Here is a 21,927-nt window from a genome sequence, read left to right as displayed (position 1 = left end):
GCTGGTAAGAAGAAATTTCGTTCTCTTTGAATTGTAGAAGCATGATGGTGAACTGATTACTTTACTAAAAACTCCTCTGAATCTGTTTCATATGAACGGGTGGTCATTGGGAGTATTTGGGGGGGACCTCTGCATTGTGCAGCTCCAAAGAGCCTCATGCCCTCATACCTGTGTGAACAGCACCCCAGGGAGGCATGCTGTGTAGCCTGCAGGCAGGGCCACACTTATTAGGAAAATGTGTTTAATGAAATTTTGTTCTCTGTAGCACTAGTAGAGTATGAGGACGACATTCACCAGCTTATGTGACAGGAAAATGGAACACTATCCTTGAGTTGTAATCCTTTTATTTTACTCAATGAATTTATTACAGTAGATATCATTGAAAGAAAGAAATATATGTTTGGAAATATCAAACAGTGGATCACAGTGCTACACAGGCACCTCATACGTCATCCTAGGGAACAGACTCTGCACTCATTGGTTTCCCCAGCCAGTCCTGTCGAGTGTCCACTCAGGGACTCACAGCGCTGAGCAGGACAACTTTCCTGCCCTCAGAATTGTGACAGTCACAGATGCCTTAACCATAAATGTGTCCTAGCGTATTAAAGAAAATAGGATTTTAAATGGGGAATTATGTGCCCATACAATTCTCCTAGGGCAGCAGAGGCAGGCTCTGAGCTGAGCACCCAGGAGCATCTCCTGCTGCCAGCATTACTCAGTCTTGCTGAGCCTGGGACAGCTCCACCATTGTCCCAAGAAGACGGTGAATCTGGAAGCTGCCAGCACTGCTGCAGCCCTCAGAACCTGCAACTTCTGCCAGAGTCAGGAAAGACCCTGTTGCTGCAGAGTTAAGAGAGCTTCCATCAAATTCAGAAACCATCACTGCAGCTGTGACCTCACACTCCCTCTGTCAAGATCCAAGCCAGTAAAATGGATGTGCTACATCAGGCATCTCTCCCAGCTTGACTCAACTCAAAGTCTCATAGAGAGCTATCTTATTAGTGGAGCTTACATCAGGTCCAAAACTTAGTTCCAAGGGAGTCTGGGAAATGTAGTTTTTAGCATTTCACCTTTACAGTAGTAGACAGAATTGCAATGGGGGTTGAGGGAGTCAAACCATCATATCCCCTACAATCATATCTCTTTATTTCCCTCAAAAAGCATGTGGGTTCTCATGTCACACAACCTGTGTAGAAAAAGCTCCAAAAACGTGTCCCATGCCTTTTCATCAGAAGAAAGGTGTCTTCTGTCTAGACCCACAGAAAGGCATGGAAACAGCCTATGAAGGCCATGTCTGGGTAAGTGTCAATATTTTTGTTTCAGATGAAGTCTTAAAGAGTTTATTAATCACTTTTCACAATGTGTGCACAATATTTTTCAGAAATATTTATGATATGTTATACAAAATTAATTATATGCAACTGAAAATCATCTGAAGAATATGATTTCAGAATAAAGTTTAGGTGTCCCTGATAGGATATTTTCAAATTTCCCAAAGTTTTCTGTTGAGATCTTACTTTGCCATGAACAAATGCTAAAATCCCTTCTAATGATGTAACTTTGACTTCCGGTCAGTAATAATAAATTATGAAACTAAAAGTGAAAGAATCTTCTTCAGAAATATTTAAAATCTGAGTTGAACTTGAGGCTACCAAAATTGAATTTAATCTTATGTAGAGGCAACGCTGTGACTAGTGTTAATGGAAATTGTATTGATCGTATTTTCACAACCCAAGAATTGTTTAGTCCTCAAAGGAATTATGTTATGTAGTTCTGTTCCAATCTTTAACAAGTGGTAGATTTGTAACACATTTTTTTTTCATTTTTATTATTTTAATTTTATATGTAATAATTGGGTAGTATTTGATGTTTCAGCTTGGATTGTTTTTTTGAAAAATAAAAACTAAAGATTCCAAAGAAAGCAGGGATGAAAAAAGGATGGCAGAGGGCATTGGCTCTAGTGTGTGACTTCAAACTCTTCCTGTATGATATGGATGAAGAAGACTCAAAACCCAATGTTGTAGTTAGTCAAGTGATTGACATGAGGTAAGCTTCGAAAGGGAGATTATTTTTTATCAAAAAATCTGGGAATAAAAGTGGTTTCTGAAATTTTTAAAAATAGTGTTGTCATTTAACTTATGTTAAGTTTCTAATTTTCTCCATTGCCATGTGAACTTTAAAATAGAAGATTTCTGCCTAAATTTTGCATCATTACCTCTTAGTTATGGATTATAATTGTGTAATATTTGTAAGAATTTATTTATTTATTTATTTTAGTCAGAAGTTTATATTCTTATTGTGTGTGTGTGTATGTGTGTGTGTAGCAGAAAAGGAAATACAACCTTAAAACCAGATGCTCTTTATACTGAGATATAATTCATATATTATAAAATTCACCATTTAAAAATGGGCAACCCAGTGGTTTTTAGTGTATTCACAAGGTTGTAAAACCATCAGCACAATCTAATTTTAGAACATTTTCATCACACAAAAAGGAAACCTTTATTAATTAGCAGTCGCTCTGCATTTACCCCTGCCCCCAGCCCCAGCAACCATTAATCTGTTTCTGTCTCTATGGATTTGCCTATTCTGAATTTTTATATAAATGGAATCATACAACATGTGGAGTTTTGTAACTGACTTCTTTCACTAAGCATAATGTTTCAAGACTCACCCATGTAGCATGTATCAATACTTCATTATTTTTCATGGCTGATGCCCTTTATCAGGTTGAGAAAACAGCCTTTTCTTCCTGGTTTTTTGAGTGTTTTTATCTGTAAGGGGTGTTGGATTTCGACAAATGTTTTTGTGTGTCTATTGAGAAGATCACATGATTGTTTTCCCCTTAATTCTCATGATGTATTACATTAATTGATACTTGTATATAGAACCAATTATACATTCCTGGGATAAATCCCACTTGGTCATGGTATCTAATCTTTTTTATAATATGTTGGATTGGGTTCAATAGAATTTTTGAAGATATTTGCATCTATATTAACACAGGATATTGGTCTATAGTTTTGTTGCCTTGTGATATTTTTGCCTGGTTTTGGTATTAGGATAATACTGACCTCAGATTAAGTTGGAAAGTACTCTCTTCTCTTTTATTTTTGAAAGAGTTTGTGAAGGATTGGTATTAAATATGTTCGGTAGAATTCACTAGTGAAGTCATCTGGTCCTGAGGTTTTCTTTATGGGATATGTTTTGATTGCTAGTTCAATCTCTTTACTTGTTATAAGTCTATTGAGATTTTCTACATCTTCTTGAGTCAGCTTTAGTACCTTGTGTTTTTCTAGGAATGTTTCCATTTTCTTTAGATTATCTAATTTTGGGGGCATACACTTGTTGATAGTATTCCCTTATACTTCTTTTATTTTCTGAAAGGTCAGAGGTAATGTTCCCACTTTACTTCTGACTTTAGTAATTTGAGGTTTCTTTCATTTTTTTCTTCGTCAGTTTAGCTAAAAGTTTTCAATTTTAGGTGATCTTTTCAAAAAACCAACTTTTGGTTTTCTTGATTTTCTCTTGTTTTATTAATTCCACTCTAAACTTTATTATTTCCTTCCTTCTGCTTGTTCTGAGTTTAGTTTGCTCTTCTTTTCCTGGTTTCTCAAGATGGAAAGTTAGTTTATATATTGATTTGAGATTTTCATTCAATTATCCTTTCTGACCCCTTTTCTCTCTCCTCTCCTTCTGGGACTCCCGTTATATATATTTTAGTATTCTTCATGGTGTCCCAAGGGACTCTGAGGTTCTACTAATTTTTCTTCATTCTTTTTCTTTCTTTTCTTCAGATTGGATAATGTTAATTGACCTATCTTCAAGTTCAGTGATTCTGCTTTCTGCCTGCTCAGTTCTGTTGTTGACCCCTCCTGGTGAATTCTTCATTTCAGTTATTGTACTCATCAACCTCTGAATTTCTGTTTGGTTCTTTTTTGTATTTTCCATTTCCTTATTTATATTTCCTACTTGGTGAGACATCATTCTCATAGCTTCATTTAGTTCTTTAGGCATGATTTCCTTAAGGTCTTCAAACATATTTAAAATAGCTGATTTAAATCTTTGTCTGGTAAATCCAACATCTGGGTTTCCTCAGAGATAGTTTCTATTGATTGCTTTTTTCCTGTGTATTGGTCATACTTTTATGCTTCCTTGCAAGTCATACAGTATCACTTTTTTTTTAAACTGGACATTTCAAATAATACTATTGTCAGCTCTAGTTATCAAATTCTACTTCTTCTCCAGGATTTGTTATTGTTGTTTGTTGTGGTTGTTTTTTTGTTCCGTGAATTTTTCAAACTAATCCATAAGGTCTTTATTCTTAGTCATGTGTAGTTATTTGATGTCTCTACTTTATTAGCTTAGTAGCTAGCTAATGATTTTGCAGAGATTTCTTTAAACATCTGGAACCAGTGAATCTCCCACACTTTGCTGAAGAGCTCTGTGCAAGTAGGGTCACTTCTTCAACACTCAGCCAGGCAGTTGACAACACATTATACTTGTGCAAAGCCTCAAGAATATTGGAAGAAATAATGTCAGGAAACCTCCCAAATTTGATGAAAAACATTTATCTATGCATCCAATGTCAGCCAGAGGTGAGAACTTATGTCCTTCTCTGGTCTTTCCTGAGCATATGCATAGCCCTAAGCATGTTCACAGTTCTATGCATGTGCATGATGCTCTAGATTCTTAGCAATATGTCAGACCTTTTCAAAACCCCTATGGATATCTCATTTTCTAACTTCTCCTTTTAAGAGTTTTGGTTAGTCTATTATTTTGTCCAGCTGTTAAGCACTGCATAGGCAGCTATGCAGTTAAAATGCTTGCATGAAATAGTTTTTTATAAGTTCCCCTTGGGGAATAGACTTTTCCCTGGGAGACCTCTGAATCAAGCCTAATACTCCAGCTCCTTTCTCCTTCTTCCTTCTACTCTCCAGCTCCCTCAGGTGTCGAGTGGCTTCTAGGATGCACTGTGAATGCAGGCTGTCATTTTTCAAGGCTACTGAGGAGATGGAAATGGAGCATGGGCCTAGGGCAAGTTAAACTACCACAAAGCTCATACTCCTTACCAAGATTCGGCTTTTTTTAAATTATTATTTTAAATAAATCCTCCTCAGATTGCCACAAACCTTGGTTAATTTATAGAGTTCTAAAAAAGTTGTTTCTGATGAATTTTGCTAGTTTTCTCATTTCTTTTATGAAGGAGAGAACATTCAGAGATCCTTACTCTGCCATCGTTGCAAATGTCACTCCAGACACTCTTTAAGTGTTTAATAAAATTGAATCGATGAACTTATAGGAAGTGTATCCTTCGGGGAAATGCAATATGTTCTCTGCTCCCCCTGATTCTTCTGCACCTTTTTGGCTCCTCTACACTTTTCTCTTAGTGTCTCTGAGCATCTGTCCTTGGCCTTCTTTTCTTCCTTGGGTGGTCCCTTCACTTCCTGTGGCTCCAGGTAGTGAGACATTTATTCATAGTATTCCCTTATACTTCTTTTCCAGGTGTAACCTGCACTGTGATGGCTGTGTGCTTGCTCAGCCTGAACTTTCTCCTTATCACAGATTCTGTGGGTCTCTACATTCATCCTATCTTATGCTGATTCCTAACTCACAAACTTTGTTTTATATTCTTCACCTCAGCTAATGTCATCTTTGTCAGAAATTTGGTATTACCTTGGAAAACTGATACAGGAAACTAGATAATCTTGAAGGTGACTTTAGAAAGTTACTGGGTTTTTTTTTTTTTTTTGCGGTACGCGGGCCTCTCACTGTTGTGGCCTCTCCCGTTGTGGAGCATAGGCTCCGGACACGCAGGCTCAGTGGCCATGGCTCACGGGCCCAACCACTCTGCGGCATGTGGGATCTTCCCGGACCGGGGAACGAACCCGTGTCCCCTGCATCGGCAGGCGGACTCTCAATCACTGTACTACCAGGGAAGCCCAGAAAGTTATTCTTGATGTAGATTTTCAATAAGTTGGTTTGGGAGTATGTGTGTGTGTGTGTGTGTGTGTGTGTGTGTGTGTGTGTGTGTGTGTGTGTTTCATTTTGGGGACAGGGAAAATTAAAGTGGTGCTGGAGCCAAGAAGTCCAGCTTACAATTGTCCATCCTGCAGATCAAATGAGTGTCTGCATTAAAGTGGTGGCTGCAGGAATTACAGAAGAAGAGACAGGTGCAGGAAATATTACTACAGTTACCTCATGGGACATGGTGAGTGGCAGAAAAAGGAAGATGAAGAAAAGAGTAGCAATACCAGATGGTACTGAGGTTTTAAGTCATCAGGACTGAAAAACTGAGGGTCACATTGACAGCTGTAGGGGTATAGTGGAGAATGATAGCATTGGGGGAAAGAAATGAGTTTGTTCTAAGTGTTGGAGAAGCCAAAAATTATCAAGTGAGCTGAATCAAACAGACTTCTACTTTCAACCAAGATGAAGTAACAGGGGTCATATTTATATTTAACCTTCCCCGTGAAATAACAAAAGAACTGATTTAAGGTTCTGGATATCAGATAATGAAGGGAAATAAATGAGGTCAGCTCTATACTTGCCCCAGGTTACTGCCTTGTGAGAGTTTCCAGTATATAACACAGAAAGTGGAATCCTAGGCGGACCCAGATGAACTCCCTGAACTGAAGAGATAAAGCTGAGAGTCCAGAGAGACCCAGTAGCCAGAGTACACAGGACAAAGTACAGAGCTAGAGAGGAGAGAGTGAGGGAGAGAGAGAGAGAGAGAGAGAGAGAGAGAGGGAGGGAGGGAGGGAGGGAGAGATTGAGAGCATGCACTAGCTCTGCATGGATCTACAGAGGATCTATCTTGAGGATTCAGCAGATTACTGATCAGCACATGCATGTGAGGAAAACTACAAAATGTTAGCAAATCGAATCCAATATTATGTAAAAATTATATTGCATCTTGAGCAAGTGTAGTGTATCTCAGGAAAGTTGGTTTATATTGAAAAATCAATGTATTTTACCGTATGAACAAATGGAAAAGATCATGTCAGTAGATACAGTAAACACATTTGACAAAATCATATATTCTTGATGAACACTTAGAAGGGAGCTTCTTCATCCTGATAAAGGGCATCTATGAAAATCCCACAGCTGACATCATAATTAGCGGCAAAAGACTCAATGCTTTCTCCCTAAGATCAGGAACAAGACAAAGATGTTCGGTCTCAACACACTTATTTAACACTGTATTGGAAATCCAGGCCAGGGAAGAAAAAGAAATAAAATACATCCGTGTTGGAAAGAAGGAAGCAAAATTATTCATAGACAAAATGAATATCTATGGAGAAAATTCAATGTAATCTACAGAGAAGCTATTAGAACTAATAAATGAATTTAGCAAGTTTGCAGGACGCTTGATCAATATATAAAATAAATGGCATTTCTTTATACTAGCAACAAATAATCAGAAATCAAAATTAAATAAGTAATGCCATTTGCTATAGCATCAAAACATAGGGACTTCCCTGGTGGTCCAGTGGTAAAAGAATCCGCCTTCCAGTGCAGGGGACACGGGTTCGATCTCTGGTCAGGGAACTAAGATCCCACATGCCCTGGGACAACTAAGCCTGCGAGCCCCAACTACTGAGCTTGTGCACCTCAATGAGAGAGGCTGCGTGCTGCAAACTACAGAGCCCATGTGCTCTGGAGCCCTTGCGCCACAACATGAGAGAAGCCCGCACACCGCAACTAGACAAGTCCAAGCATCACAACAAAGACACCGTGTGCTGTAACAAAAAGATCCCACATGCCTCAAGGACAATCCCATGTGCTGCAACTAAGACCTTACACAGCCAAAAATAATTTAAAAATAAATAAGGAAAATAAATAAATATTTAAAAATACTTAGAAATAAATCTGACAAAAGATGTGCAAGACCTGTACACTGAAAAATATGAAATATTGATGAAAGAATTAACAAAGATCTAAATAAATAGAGAGAGAGACTGTGGTCATTCATTGCAGAACTCAGTATTTAAAAAATGTGATTGTTCTCAAAATTGATCGATAGTTTTAACATAGTCTTAATCAAAATCCCAGTAGGCTTCTTAATTCTTTTTGTAGAAATTGACAAGCCTATTCTAAAAGTCATAGGAAAATGCAAAAGAGTTAGAAGAGCCAAAACAACTTTGAAAAAAAAACAAACCTAGAAATATATATAACATTTCTAATATACATATAAAATATATTTACATATATATTTTTAACATGCACATAAAATATACTTTCATGTATAAAACATTTGTAACTATATTTCTGAATTTTCTGTTACTTTAATATATACAATATTTTCAACAAGTTGCAAAAGCTAGCAACAAATGAAATTGGAATTTTAGATATCTATGTGTAAAAAAGTCAACTTTGATTTATACTTTATACTATATACAAAATTTAACCCCAAATAGACCATAGAACTAAATGTAAAACCTAAAACTATAAAGCACCTAGAAGTAAACATGGGAGAAAAATTGCTGATCTTGGATAAGGCAAATAGTTCTTATATACAACACAAAGCACAACAGGTAAAATTTAAAAATTGATAAATTGGACTTCATCAAAATTTAAAACTTCTGTTCCTTGAAATACATTGTCAAGAGAAGTAATAAAAGCTACAGACTGGGGGCAAACCAAATATCTGACAAAGGACTTATATCTAGAATATATAAAAATTCTTAAAACAGTATTGGGTTGGCCAAAAGTTTCATTTGTTTTTTTCTCTAAGATGGCTCTAGTAGCACTAAGATGTCTTTGACTTCATTTGAAACAATTTTGTTAGATTGTATGTGACAGCTGTCATATCGGCGTGCATTAAAAAAAAAATACTTATCAAAATTGGTGAATTTTTGTGTAGCCATTTTAATATTGAAGATGGAAGGAAAAAAGCAACATTTTCGGCCTGTTATGCTTTATTATTTCAAGAAAGGTAAAAACACAACTGAAATGCAAAAAAAGATTTGTGCAGTGTATGGAGATGGTTCTGAGACTAATCAAACACGTCAAAAGTGGTTTGCGAAGTTTCGTGCTGGAGATTTCTTGCTGGATGATGCTCCACAGTCCGGTAGACCAGTTGAAGTTGATAGCAATCAAATAGAGATATTAATTGAGAACAATCAACGTTATAATTATGTGGGAGATAGCCGACATACTCAAAATATCTAAATCAAGTGTTGAAAATCATTTGCACAAGCTTGTTTATGTTAATCGCTTTGATGTTTGGGTTCCACATAAGTTAAGTAAAAAAAACCTTCTTGACTATATTTCCGTGTGCAATTCTCTACTTAAACGTAATGAAAAAGTTCCATTTTTACAACAAATTGGGATGGGCAATGAAAAGTGGATACTGTAAAACAATGTGAATGGAAGAGATCGTGGGGCAAGCGAAATGAACCACCACCAAACCACACCAAAGGCCGGTCTTCATCCAAAGAAGATAATGTGTATATGGTGGGATTGGAAGGGAGTCCTCTATTATGAGCTCCTTCGGCAAACCAAACGATTAATTCCAAGTGCTGCTCCCAATTAGACCAACTGAAAGCAGCACTCAATGAAAAGCGTCCAGAATAAATCAACAGAAAACGCATAATCTTCTATCAGGATAACGCAAGATGGCATGTTTCTTTGATGAGCAGGCAAAAACTGTTACAGCTTGGCTGGGAAGTTCTGATTCATCCTCCGTATTCATTACACATTGCACCTTCGGGTTTCCATTTATTTCGATCTTTACAAAATTCTCTTAATGGAAAAAAATTCAATTCCCTGGAAGACTGTGAAAGGCACCTGGAACAGTTCTTTGCTCAAAAAGATAAAATGTTTGGGGAAGATGGAATTATGGAGTTGCCTGAAAACTGGCAGAAGGTAGTGGAAAGAAAGGGTGAATACATTGTACAATAAAGTTCTTGGTGAAAATGAAAAATGTGTCTTTTATTTTTATTTAAAAACCGAAGGCACTTTTTGGCCACCCCAATAATAAGAAAATAGCCCAATTAAAAAAAAATTTTTTTAATGGGCAAGGGATTTGAAAAGATACTTCAATAGAGAAGATACATATGTCAAATAAGCACATAACAGATACTTACATGCTCAACACCATTAATTATTAGGTAAATTCAAATAAAATAGCCATGAGGTACCACTTAATATCATAAGAAAGATTAAAATTAAAAAGATCATTTCAAGTATTGGGAGGATGTGGAGGACCTAGATCTCTCATATATTGCTTTGTAAATCATATAATAAAAAGCTAAACACACACCTAGTATATGATCTAGTCATTCTCCTCCTAGGTATTTCTACAAGAGAAAGCATAGCATGAACATTCATAGCAGCTTTATTTAAAACAGCCCCAAACTTGAAACAAACCGAATGCCCATTAATGGGTGAACAGATATGTTTTGGCATATCCATACAATGAAATATTACTCAACAATAAATAGAAATGAAGTATTCAGCCATATGGCAACATGAATGCATCACAAAATTGTTATGCTGAGAAAAAGCCAGACAAAAAGACCACATATTGTATATTTCATTTCTATAAAATGTTAGAAAATGTAAATTAATCTAGAGTGACAGGAAGCAGATCAGTGGGGGAGGAGGGAGGAGTGCTAAGGATGGGGGGTAGGGGTTGCAAGCTGTACAAAGAAATTTTTGGGGGTGATGGACATGTTCATTATCTACAGTGTGGTGATGGTTTCACAGGTGTATACATAAATCAAAACTTACCTAATTGTTCACTTTAAAAACGTGCAGTTCATTATATGTCAAGTCTATCTTGGTAACATTTAAAAAATATACAGATGAGCTGATCTGAGGGCACATGGCCCATATTCTAGGGACCATGGCTTTGGAGTCAGACAGGTGCTCCTTCCTAGTTCCCTGTGAACGGTGAATCAGGGACAGCCCAGAGTTAACTTGTGTTTTCTGATAATATGCGACAGGCAGGGTACTGTTGATACAATATTTTGACCACTGTCAGTTACTGAAAAGAAGAATGTTAAAAATCAGGGAAATTAAAATTGAGGATTATGCTTATTTATTGTTTTACTCACTTTCAGGTGATTCTACTCACTCCCAGTGTCTTGCTTTTCCTTCAGGGATGGAGCACTTTCTGTTAGTTCAGTCTGGCCCTCTGATTTTATTCCTGCAAGGAGAAAGGAAATGCCTCGTATGTTTAAGGTAAGTGTGCATACTGCCATTGGATCCCTTGTATGTTTTGTTTCATCCCTTTGTTGACTGTTCCTAGGGGTCAGGGCTCCTTGAGTTACTGAAGGTACCTGGAGGTTGAGATTTTAGAAGTGCTGTGAGATAGTTTCTCTCCCTCTCCCACTTGCCACAAGAAATCTAGCCCTTTATTCTTATTCAAAAATACTATAAATAGCTTTTTGCAGGTGTCACGTCTTTCATTCTACAGTTAAATCTGAGACTTAAAATAAAAATGTTCCTGAGGGTGTCCATTCATTCCACACTAAGATAACAGGACAGATATAATTCATAGCTGAAAACAGGGGAAGCTTACAAAGCAGAATGGTACTGGGGTGGGGGGTGTGAAAGAAGAAGGAAAAAACAGTAACAGAGGAAGAGAGACCATATACTTCCGGATCAGACGAGGAAGGTCATCGATTCATGGACCTGCAGTAGCATGAATACACAACTTCTAAAACTAAAGGTACTTTGTAAAGTAAGTCTTCTCTGAGGCAACATTTTGAAGTCATAATTCAGATTCAAACCAAGAGTACAAAATGGAAAAATTGGGGAAAGATGTTGTTTTGCAAACTCTAAAATATAGACACTCTGCTCTTTAAAATTCATGTAAAAAATAAAAGTGATTCTGGAATGGATTAAATAAAGTGACAGAGAAAGCAAAGGGCTGTTATCCCCTTGAGACCCATGTGGTTACAGTCAACCTAGGAATCTTGGTTTAACAAAGGCCAGACAGGAGTATTCTTAGTTCCTTAGTGCAAAGATAGACATCTATTTAGACTGTACCCAACCACCAAGAGACTACAAAGACCTGGCCATTTGGAACTGACTTACAGTGGGAATTTATAAAGTCATTGCTGCTAACTTCATGCTCACAAAAGAAAGTTTTATATATAAATTTAGAGTTCTGCTAGCTTAATCATATATCTTAAAATTTAAATCTGATTTGCCATTTACTAGTATAATGTAAGTTATAGGCATGTAGCAACCAGGAAAACAAGTGTTTTTGAATATTTCTAACTTAACAACAAAAAACTCCTTAACATTCTGTAATATCACAATTGATTATGATGATTGCCATTGCAGAACATATTGCCGTTTCAGAGATAATCTAAAGATGCAAAGCTGTGTGTTAGAATTAAAGAAATAGAAAGTCTCAGAGTGGAGGTCCTGGCATCAGACTGCCTGCATTCTACCCTGCTGTACTCCTGTCCTCTCACTGATAAAATGGAGAGAATAGCAGTAACTACCCACTGAGGTTTCTGTGAGGATTTAATCAATTAACACCTGTCAATTTCTTAGAGCAGTTTCTGGTACAGAGTCAGCATTCAATAAATGGTAGCTATTTTCATTTGATGAAGTACAAGATTTTAGGTAGTCAGAGAACACCAGTGGCTTTATGAGGATCAAAATAGACGTGATTCTGACACTTTGCTTTTGGCCTGCTTCTGATACTCACGTCATCTATTTTACTACTAGGAAGAGGGTAACTGTATTACAAGTGTCATTTAACAATGGTGAGTTTTATGAAAAATGCTAGACAGGCTGGCATAAAGAATGTTTGCTTTCTTATAACCTAGATATTCCTTAAATCATTCTAGGTCACAGCTTCCCAGCTCTCAGCATCTAGTAATAGATATTCAATCCCAATCTTAGCAAATAGCGAGAATGAGAAGAGTGAGTGGGTGGGTGTGCTGAGTGAATTGCACAAAATATTGAGAAAAAGTAATTCCAGAGACCGCTCAGTCTATGTTCTGAAAGAGGCTTATGACAGCAAGTTACCCCTGATCAAAACCACCCAGACAGCTGCAATCATAGGTATGGATTTACAACATTTATCTCGCTAGGTTCCTACACTTCACCACAGCCCCAATGTTGAAATCTGAAAACCTTAACTTTATCCACAATTCATTTGTCAGCAAAACCTGAGTGAATGAGGCTTACCTGGGGGTGGAGGGCTGTCTTTCCACTTCTATCCCACAGCTACTCATCAGATTCTCTGCAAAAATATATTTGATTATACGATGGCTCCCCAGGCCCTGCCTGAAAGGGTGTTTCTTTAATCTACCTTTCAAGTCTTTTCAATCTACCTTTTCAAGTCTGAAAAATTATGAGTTCCCAAACACATCTGGCCCCAAACACATAAGGGGTGTGACCCTGTGTGTAACTGTGAACTACCTACCTTAAGGACAGAGACTGTCTTTCAAATCCCAATGTCCAATACTCAATAAATAAGTGAAAATCAAGTGAATCAATGAATGAATTGCTAAGATCAATACTGAAAGTTTTATCAATAGACAAGAATACTTGCATTTCTTAAATAGCATTTCTTCTGCATTAGATGCTGGTGACAATAGAGCCACTTAGCTATTTCCTCCTGGGGGTCACGGAGCTAGCTACTAAACTTCATGTGTTAAATGCAGATAATTCCAGTTTTTCAGTTATGGAGAGGATTAAATGAGCTTATATATGTAAAATCTGTGCTTTGTATTCAAAGTCTTCACTTAATGTGCTATCTTTGCACTTTTTTAGTTCTCACTATGTTGTGACATACCTCCCCATGCTGTTTTAGCTCAGGCCAAGGTCACCAAATTATTTTATAAAATTTTTTCGTTCATTAAACATCACTTATAGAAAATTTGACAGTTTATCATTACTTGAATATTATACTTTCTCCAAGTATTCATAAAGATTACTTTGCAAAATGATCTTTCTATTGAGAAAAGTAATGTTTTATTATGCTTATTTCTGTAATGTGAAAGAAAAATCATAGTGCCAATTATTTATTCTTATGTTTCTTTTCACTGTAGTATTGCTAAATATATATTTAATTTGACTTTGAAACTTTTTCAACATTGATAAACTTGTCCAGTTTATTTTATTAGCTTCACTTAATGTTTGCCCCCCAAAATACTTGATATTTTAATTTATGTGTCAAATATAGATCACAAAAGAATCGCTCTGGGAAGTGAAGAAGGGTTATTTGTTGTCCACGTTACCTTAGATGATAAGGAGAGTGTTTACTGTTCTGGAATAACTTTAAACTCTAATAATAATAATATCAGGTTGTTCTCTTCTTTTCTGTAAAAGAAAATTTCCACATCTGGTTCGATGTGCTTTCAAGTCAAATGATGACTTTTCTACTTTCAGAGATCCATAATCTTCCAGAGCCCAAATATCTTTTAAAAAAAAATTTATTGGAGTATAGTTGATTTACAATGTTGTGTTAGTTTCAGGTGTACAGCAAAGTGATTCAGTTATACATACACATGTACTCATTCTTTTTCAGATTCTTTACCCACATAGGTTATTACAGAAGATTGAGTAGAGCTCTCAGTAGATCCTTCTTGGTTATCTATTTTATATATAGTAGTGTGTCCAAATATCTTCACAAGTGATTTTATCTAATAAGTGCGTTGTAAGAACTTAGTTTACCATCTTCAAGTTGGTTCATGAAAGGAAACACTTCTGCTTGAATCCCCCTCCCCCACTAGTACATTGACACCTCAAAGAGTAACAACATAAAGTGAATACTTCCCAGATAAGACCGCAGAGTTCTGTGTTTCTGTTTTTGTTTTGTTTGTTTTTGTTTGCATCTAATGGTTGTTTGAGGGAGAAATGGGGGAGTAGATGAAATGAAGAGGAGTCATTGTAATATAGATGTTCTCTTGAATGTCTTGCACTCTAATGATAAGTTAGTTAAAGGAGAACCTGCATTTGAAGGGCATTAGCTATTCTCCATTGAAGGCTTCCCATGCTGTCTGGGTGACTCAGTCCTGGTGAGGAGACCCATGAAAGGTCCACCAGGTGCCAGCATAAGAGCAGGGACTTGTCTCTTTTTGTTCAGCTCTGTATCTTATGCACTTAAACAGTGCCTGGCACATAGTAGTCAATCAACAAATACTTGTGTAATAAAAGAATCACTTTAGTGCCGGAAAAAAAAAAGACAGTTTTTTTCCCTAAAGAAGCAGTATATTGGGAATTCCCTGGTGGTCCAGTGGTTAGGACTCGGCACTTTCATTGCCGGGGCTCTGGGTTTGATCCCTGGTAGGATCTAGATCCTGCAAGCTGCTCGGCAAGGCCAAAAAAAGAAAAAAGAAAAAGAAAAAAAAAAGCAGTATATTTCCACTTGTCAGACATTGAGGGTGTTCGCCTTGCTGTCTGGAATCTCAGGACTGAGTTTAGTGCTTTATTATGCTAATTTTATGTTTAAGGTAATTATGTTATCTATGGAATAATTATTATTATTTTTTTAACCTATATAATTTTTGATCTCTTATGCTCTTCCTATCCCTTTTTGGTCCTTCTCAAACCTACCCTTTGAGTTTATGTCTGTGATTTTATTAGAACCTGATTTAAATCCATTGGAGTAAAAATTGGAAAGAATTTTAAAATAGGAAAACATTCTTCTGCACAGCAAAGAAAACCATCAACAAAAGGAAAAGGCAACCTACCGAATGGGAAAAAATATTTGCAAATCATAGCTGATAAGGGGTTAATATCCAAAATATATAAAAACTCATAAAACTCAATAGCACAAAAACTAAGCAATCTGATTAAAAGATAGACAGAGGATCTGAATAGATATTTTCCCAAAGAAGACATACAGACGGCCAACAGATACATGAAAGTGCTCAAAATCACTAGGGGAATGCAAATCAAAGCCACAATAAGATATCACCTCATACCTGTTAGAATAGCTATTATTAAAAAGCCAAGAAATAATAAGTGTTGTTGAGGATGTGGAGAAAAGAGAACCGTTGTTTACTGTTGATGAGAATGTATATTGTTGCAGCCATATGGAAAACAGTATTGAAATTCCTCAAAAATTAAAAATAGAGCTACCATATGATCCAGCAATTCCACTTCTGGATAGTTATTCAAATCAAACAAAAATACTAACTTGAAAAGATATCGCACCTCCATGTTCCTTGCAGCGTTATTTGTAATAGTCAAGATATGGAAACAACCTAAATGTCTACAAATGGATGAATGGATAAATGTGAGATATATATACATACATACATTATATATGTATATATATATATATATATATATATATATATATATATATATATATCTCATGGCTGAATATCATATTCAGCCATAAAAAAGAAAGAAATCTTCCCATTTACGACAACATGAATGGACCTCGAGGTTGTTACTCTAAGTTAAGGAAGTCAGAGAAAGACAAATACCATATGACCTCACTTGTATGTGGAATCTAAACAAACACGTTCATAGATGCAGAAAACAATCTGTGGTTGCCAGAGGTGGGGGTAATGGGCAAAATGGGTGAAGGGGTTTTAAAGGTATAAACTTCCAATCATAAAATAAATAAGTCCTTGGTATGTCATGTACAGCAACATGATCATAGTTAATAATACTGTATTGTGTATTTGAAAGTTGCTAAGAGAGTAGATCTTAAAAATTTTTATTACAAGAAAAAATTGTAATTATCTACAATGTTGGATGTTAACTAGATTTATTGTGGTTACCATTTCTCAATACACACAAATATTGAGTCATTATGTTGTACACCTGAAACTAATATAATGTTATATGTCAAATATACCTCAATAAAGAAAATTAAAAAGTAAGAAAACATTGCTATTTGAAGGTGACTTGCTGTTTTATTTGTAGAGAAATTACTCAAGTTAATGACACTAAGAAGATTTATCAGATCATTTTTATTGGGAAAAATGTCTTAATTGCTTATGAGTAAAATTTGGAGAACAGTTGAAATAAGTAAACAGAAGTTATTTAGAATTTTAAAATGACTTACAAATATGCTTACTTGTGTAGAAATTATTTGCATTGGCTACATGAAGAAGATTCACCAGATTGAGCTTATCCCCCATGGCCAGATGGTTGCAGTGATCTCAAGACGAAGTCACCATGTGCAGCTGTTGCCCATGTCAGCTTTGGATGGACGAAAGACTGATATTCACAAGCTGGCAGAAACCAAAGGGTGTGAGACCATGATTTCTGGAACAGTGTGCCAAGGGGCCCATACATGCCTCTGTGTGGCTAGGAAAAGCCAAATCTTCTGTTATGAGCTGTTTCAGAGCAAGAAAATTTCTCACAGAAAATTTAAAGAGCTCCAAATCCCAACCAATGTCCAGTGGATGAGCATCTTCAGCAAATAGCTCTGTGTAGGATTCCAATCAGGATTCCTGAGATACCCCTTGAGGAGAGAAGGAATTCCATACAGGATGCTGCACTCCCATGACCCTACACTGTCATTTATTGCACATCAACCAGTGGACGCTCTCTGTGCAACTGAGATCTCTAGTACTGCGTATCTGTTATGTTTTAAGAGCGTTGGCGTTTACACTGACAACGGGGGCCTCAGATCTAGGCCAGTTGAACTGATGTGGCCAGCAAATCCAAGTTATTGCCGTAAGGCTATCTTACAATTTATTTCCTTGTCTCTCTGTACCTTTCCAACCTTGTTATTACAATTCTATATCATATGACTAAATATTGTTAATGACGGTTTTATTTTTGAAAACTACATCACTGAAGAATTTTCCTAAGTTGTCTATGTCTTTTTAAGTAGAATAGCTCTAAAGAAGTTATATCTAAGTCATACATGTGAAATAACTTAGCCTTTAATTTATACTATATTCATTGGATAATTTACCTTGAATATATTCTTAATCCAGGTTGTTGCTTTTTGTAAGGTCCTAAGTAGATATCTTCATGGTCACTGAAAATCACATAAGCATTAATTAACCATAAGAAATATTTACTAAGTAGATTACATTTTGCCTTTTAGATTTAGCTTATGTAAAGTCTACATAGAATGTTCCTAAATAATTTTAGCCTATTTGATATTTCATTGATGCAGGCCATCATTTTATAAATTTAATACAGCATTTTTTATTCACTTAGAGAATAGTAATTGAGCACTTAATATGAACTTACTATGCTAAAAGTTAAGGGCACAATATTAAACATGGTGAAATAGTCTGTATCTTTATTGAGATTATAATCATGATATGAGATCAATAATTAAATTAAGCAAGTGCTGTGATAGGGGAATACAGTATTCTACAGGAGCATGTAGGAGGGACACAATCCAAACTGGTGAGTCTGGAAAGGCCAGCTAAAAAAACGAGAAGCGTTTTTTTCTTTCAGCACTTAAAAAATGTCATTCTATTTTCTTCTGGTATCCATTTTTCCAGTGAGAAATCAACCATTTTTATTGTTGTTCCCTCTGTCTTTTCTATTTGGCAAACTTTAAGATTTTCTCATTATCTTTGGTTTTCAGCGATTTGACTGCGATGTGTTTACATGTGAGTTTCTTTGTATATATTCTGCTGAGGATTTTCAGGACTTTTTGGATCTGAAGATTGATATCTTTCATTAATTTTGGAAAATGTTTAGGCATTATATTTTCTAAAATTTTTTTTAACCTATTTTCTCTTTTCTGGAGATCCAATTACATGTATATTACACCTCTTGACTTTGTTCTACAAGTTGTTGAGGCTCTGCTTTTTAAAAATCTTTTTTTCCTTCTCTACTTCAGTTTAGATAATTTATACTGATTATATCTTCAGTTTCACTGATCTTTTACGCCTGGTTTGTCCAGGGATTTTTAAGCATTTCAGGTATTATATTCCTCTGTTCTATAATTTCAAGTATTTTTTTTGAAATTTCCATTTCTTTGCTAGATTTCTCCTCTCTGCCAATTTGTTTATATTTTTTCACAAAGTCTTAAACTATTTATACAATTATTTATAATCATTCCAACATATGGCCTCTATGGGTCTGCTTCTACTGATTCTTTTTTTGATTAAAGCTGTTATTTTCCTGCTTTTTTACAGGTCTTATTATTTTTTTAAATCTTTGCTGAACATTATGAATGCTATGATACAGGGACTCTGGGTTATATTATGTATATCTCTAGAGGGTGTTGTGTGTTTTGTTCTGACAAACAATTAACCTACTGATGAATTACTTTAGTTTTGCTGAGGCTTGGAATTAGACTTTGTTAGGGTGGGCCTATTTTGTCTTTTCTTCTAGTCCTCATGCCCAAAGAATGGCCTTTCTGGGTCTCAACTGAATGCCTAGGGTTTTCACCAATGTCTCTCTACTCTGGTTCAGAAATCTAATGTCTTTCCAGCACTGTACTACCTATGAAATTTCTGTTCACTCTCAATGCTCTGTGTGAGTCTTGTGGAATCTTGCTCTGCCTGTGTGCAGTTTTGGATTTGGCCAGGAAGTTCAAGGGAACAGCTGTGCAGATTTCTGGGACACCTTTCTTTGTGGCTCTTTCCTCTGAGTACTCTGTCTTGCAAATTCCAGACACATTAGAATCTGTTTCCTCTGTCTGGCAAAACGTCAACTCTCTGCTTGGGTTCCATTTTCCTGCATAGCAGTTTTGGAAATTTCCCTTAGGCAAAGAAACAGGGGAATGTGGGACCCACCTTATATATTTATCTTCTTTTATGAATGGCAGTCCTGTGCTTCCTACTAACTAATGCCTAAAAACAGTTATTTCATATGACTTGTCCATTTTTATAAGTATTGATGGTGGGAGGGTAATTCCAATGGCAGATGACTCTGTCATAACTGGAAAAGGCCATTGATATCGCATTTTGTGAGGAACTATAATAAGTTCACTGTTTCAGGCATGGAGTTCAAGATAAGAGTTCAAGAGATGGGACTGGAGAAGTTCTCATGAACCAGATCACAGACGCACTGACATGGTTAGAGTTGCACTTCAGAAACATCCCTAGGTTCTAGTGGTGAGGTAAACGATAAATGAGAGGTGAGACTGGAGCCCAAGAGACCAACTAGGAGGTCACTGTAGAAATTGTGGATTAAAATTATGTATGGTAGAGACAGTTGGGATGGAGAGGAGACAAGTTGAGAGATATTGAGGAGATATAATTGAAAAAACTTTGCTTTACAAAGCTTTGATTAGAAGTGGAAGCTCAGGGACCAGAGAATCAGGATTTCCTAGTTGAGAAAATGAGTGATGCCACTGATATTACTGAGATAATAAAACACAAGGTGGGACAGATTCGGATGGACAGAGGAGGAAGGGATATGATAGCTTAATATTTTTTCTTTTTTGTTGAGTTGTTGAAGTATTTGAAATAAAATCCCAAACATTATTTTCATTCCACTTCTACACACCTTAACATACATCTCTAAAAATATGGTCATTTTCTCATAAAACCACATTGCTATTATCACCTCTGAAGAAATTACCAATGATTCTTTTTTACCATCCAGTAGTCCATATTCAAATATTGCTGATTATCATAAAGACATCTCTTTTGACAGTGTATTTCTTGGAATCAGAATCCAAAAATGGTCCACACATGGCATGTTATGGTTATCTCTTAAATATCTTTTAATCCTGAGTTGTTTTCCACACCATTGATTTGCTCTACTGTAGGATGTTCTACAATCTGTATCTGTCTGTTTCCTCGTGGTGCTTTCTAACTTCTTCCTCTACATCCTGAATTTCCTACAACTGAAAATGAGCATTAATGGCTTCTAATAAGAGTAATTTCTTACTAGTTTTGTATGTCACGCTGAATGCATCAGAGCACACAATGTCTGGCCATCCCATTTGTTGTAAAGCTAAAATCAATGACTAGTTTCTGGCATTATCAGCCTGGTTCCTTGGACACACTGAGTTTGTACTTCCAGTGCAAGAATAAACAGAGTGAGAGAGAATAGGACATAGGCCAGAGGACCAAGAAACATAAATATTAGAGAGATGGTCAGAGAGCAAGAAGCCCACAAAGGAAACTGAGAGGGAGAATTGTAGGAGGCAAGTATTGCTGAGCTTTCAAGTAAGACAAAGACTGAAACGTGTCTGTTGGTTTTAGGAATAATGGACGGTTAATGGCTTGTAGTGAGAGCAGTTTTAATGGATGGGTTAAGACACAAGTCAGATTGCCATGGACTGGGTGTCAGTAGGGCTGGGAAGTGGAGGATGTGAAATGTAAATGACACTTTCAAGAGTTGACCACAGAAGAAAGGGAAGAGATGGCACAACATGAGTGTAGGAAGTGTTGTTAATTATATTGCTGTTGCTTTAATGGGGAGACATATTCATGTTGAGGTGAGTATTCAGGAGCCATAAGATGTTGTTATTAATAAAGTGGAAAGTTCCAAAAATGTTACTGGCTGGAAGTTCTTTCTGTTTTGCTCATCAATTTCACTCCCCAGATATACTTTTTTAATCTTACACTATATTCTTTTTGGGAGTTGACCTGGTTTAGGAACCATAGATTTTGAAATGTTATGAAATTTCTTAATAAAGCTGCTGTTAGATGTAGGTGTTAGAAAGATTGTTGTCAGACTTTACATATGTGTTGTACTATATAATTTGACCCATGCGCATCATTTATGTGCCATTTTAATTTATGTTAACCCTGTGTATCAAAAAAAAAGATTTTGAGGCAGCTATTATATGATAATTATAATATTATTATGGGATTCTCTTTGGATTCCACTCTGAAGGTATTTTTTATAATGTATTTGGGCTTAGCAGATATAATTAATCATGAATACCATATGATTCCGTTTATTTATTTAACATCTTTATTGGAGTAAAATTGCTTTACAATGATGTGTTAGTTTCTGCTTTATAACAAAGTGAATCAACTTTACATATACATATATCCCCATATCTCCTCTCTCTTGCGTCTCCCTTCCACCCTCCCTATCCCACCCCTTTAGGAG

General features: G+C 36.2%; 1 protein-coding gene across 1 annotated transcript in view; it reads left to right on the top strand.

Annotated features, from left to right (window-relative positions):
- LOC136125001 (serine/threonine-protein kinase MRCK alpha-like) overlaps positions 1-21,927 on the top strand; it is a 34,939-nt gene that overhangs the window by 6,965 nt on the left and 6,047 nt on the right. Inside the window, 7 exon segments of the mRNA XM_065879859.1 lie at positions 556-565; positions 1,162-1,298; positions 1,910-2,046; positions 11,109-11,190; positions 12,816-13,032; positions 14,159-14,230; positions 17,020-17,616. Of these exon segments, the coding sequence (XP_065735931.1) occupies positions 556-565; positions 1,162-1,298; positions 1,910-2,046; positions 11,109-11,190; positions 12,816-13,032; positions 14,159-14,230; positions 17,020-17,616 (1,252 nt within the window).

The sequence above is a fragment of the Phocoena phocoena genome, chromosome 6 (genome assembly GCF_963924675.1).
Source record: "Phocoena phocoena chromosome 6, mPhoPho1.1, whole genome shotgun sequence".
Lineage (NCBI taxonomy): Eukaryota > Metazoa > Chordata > Mammalia > Artiodactyla > Phocoenidae > Phocoena > Phocoena phocoena.
The sequence above is the reverse complement of the archived record's forward strand: the minus strand, read 5'-3'. Positions and strand labels throughout refer to the sequence as shown.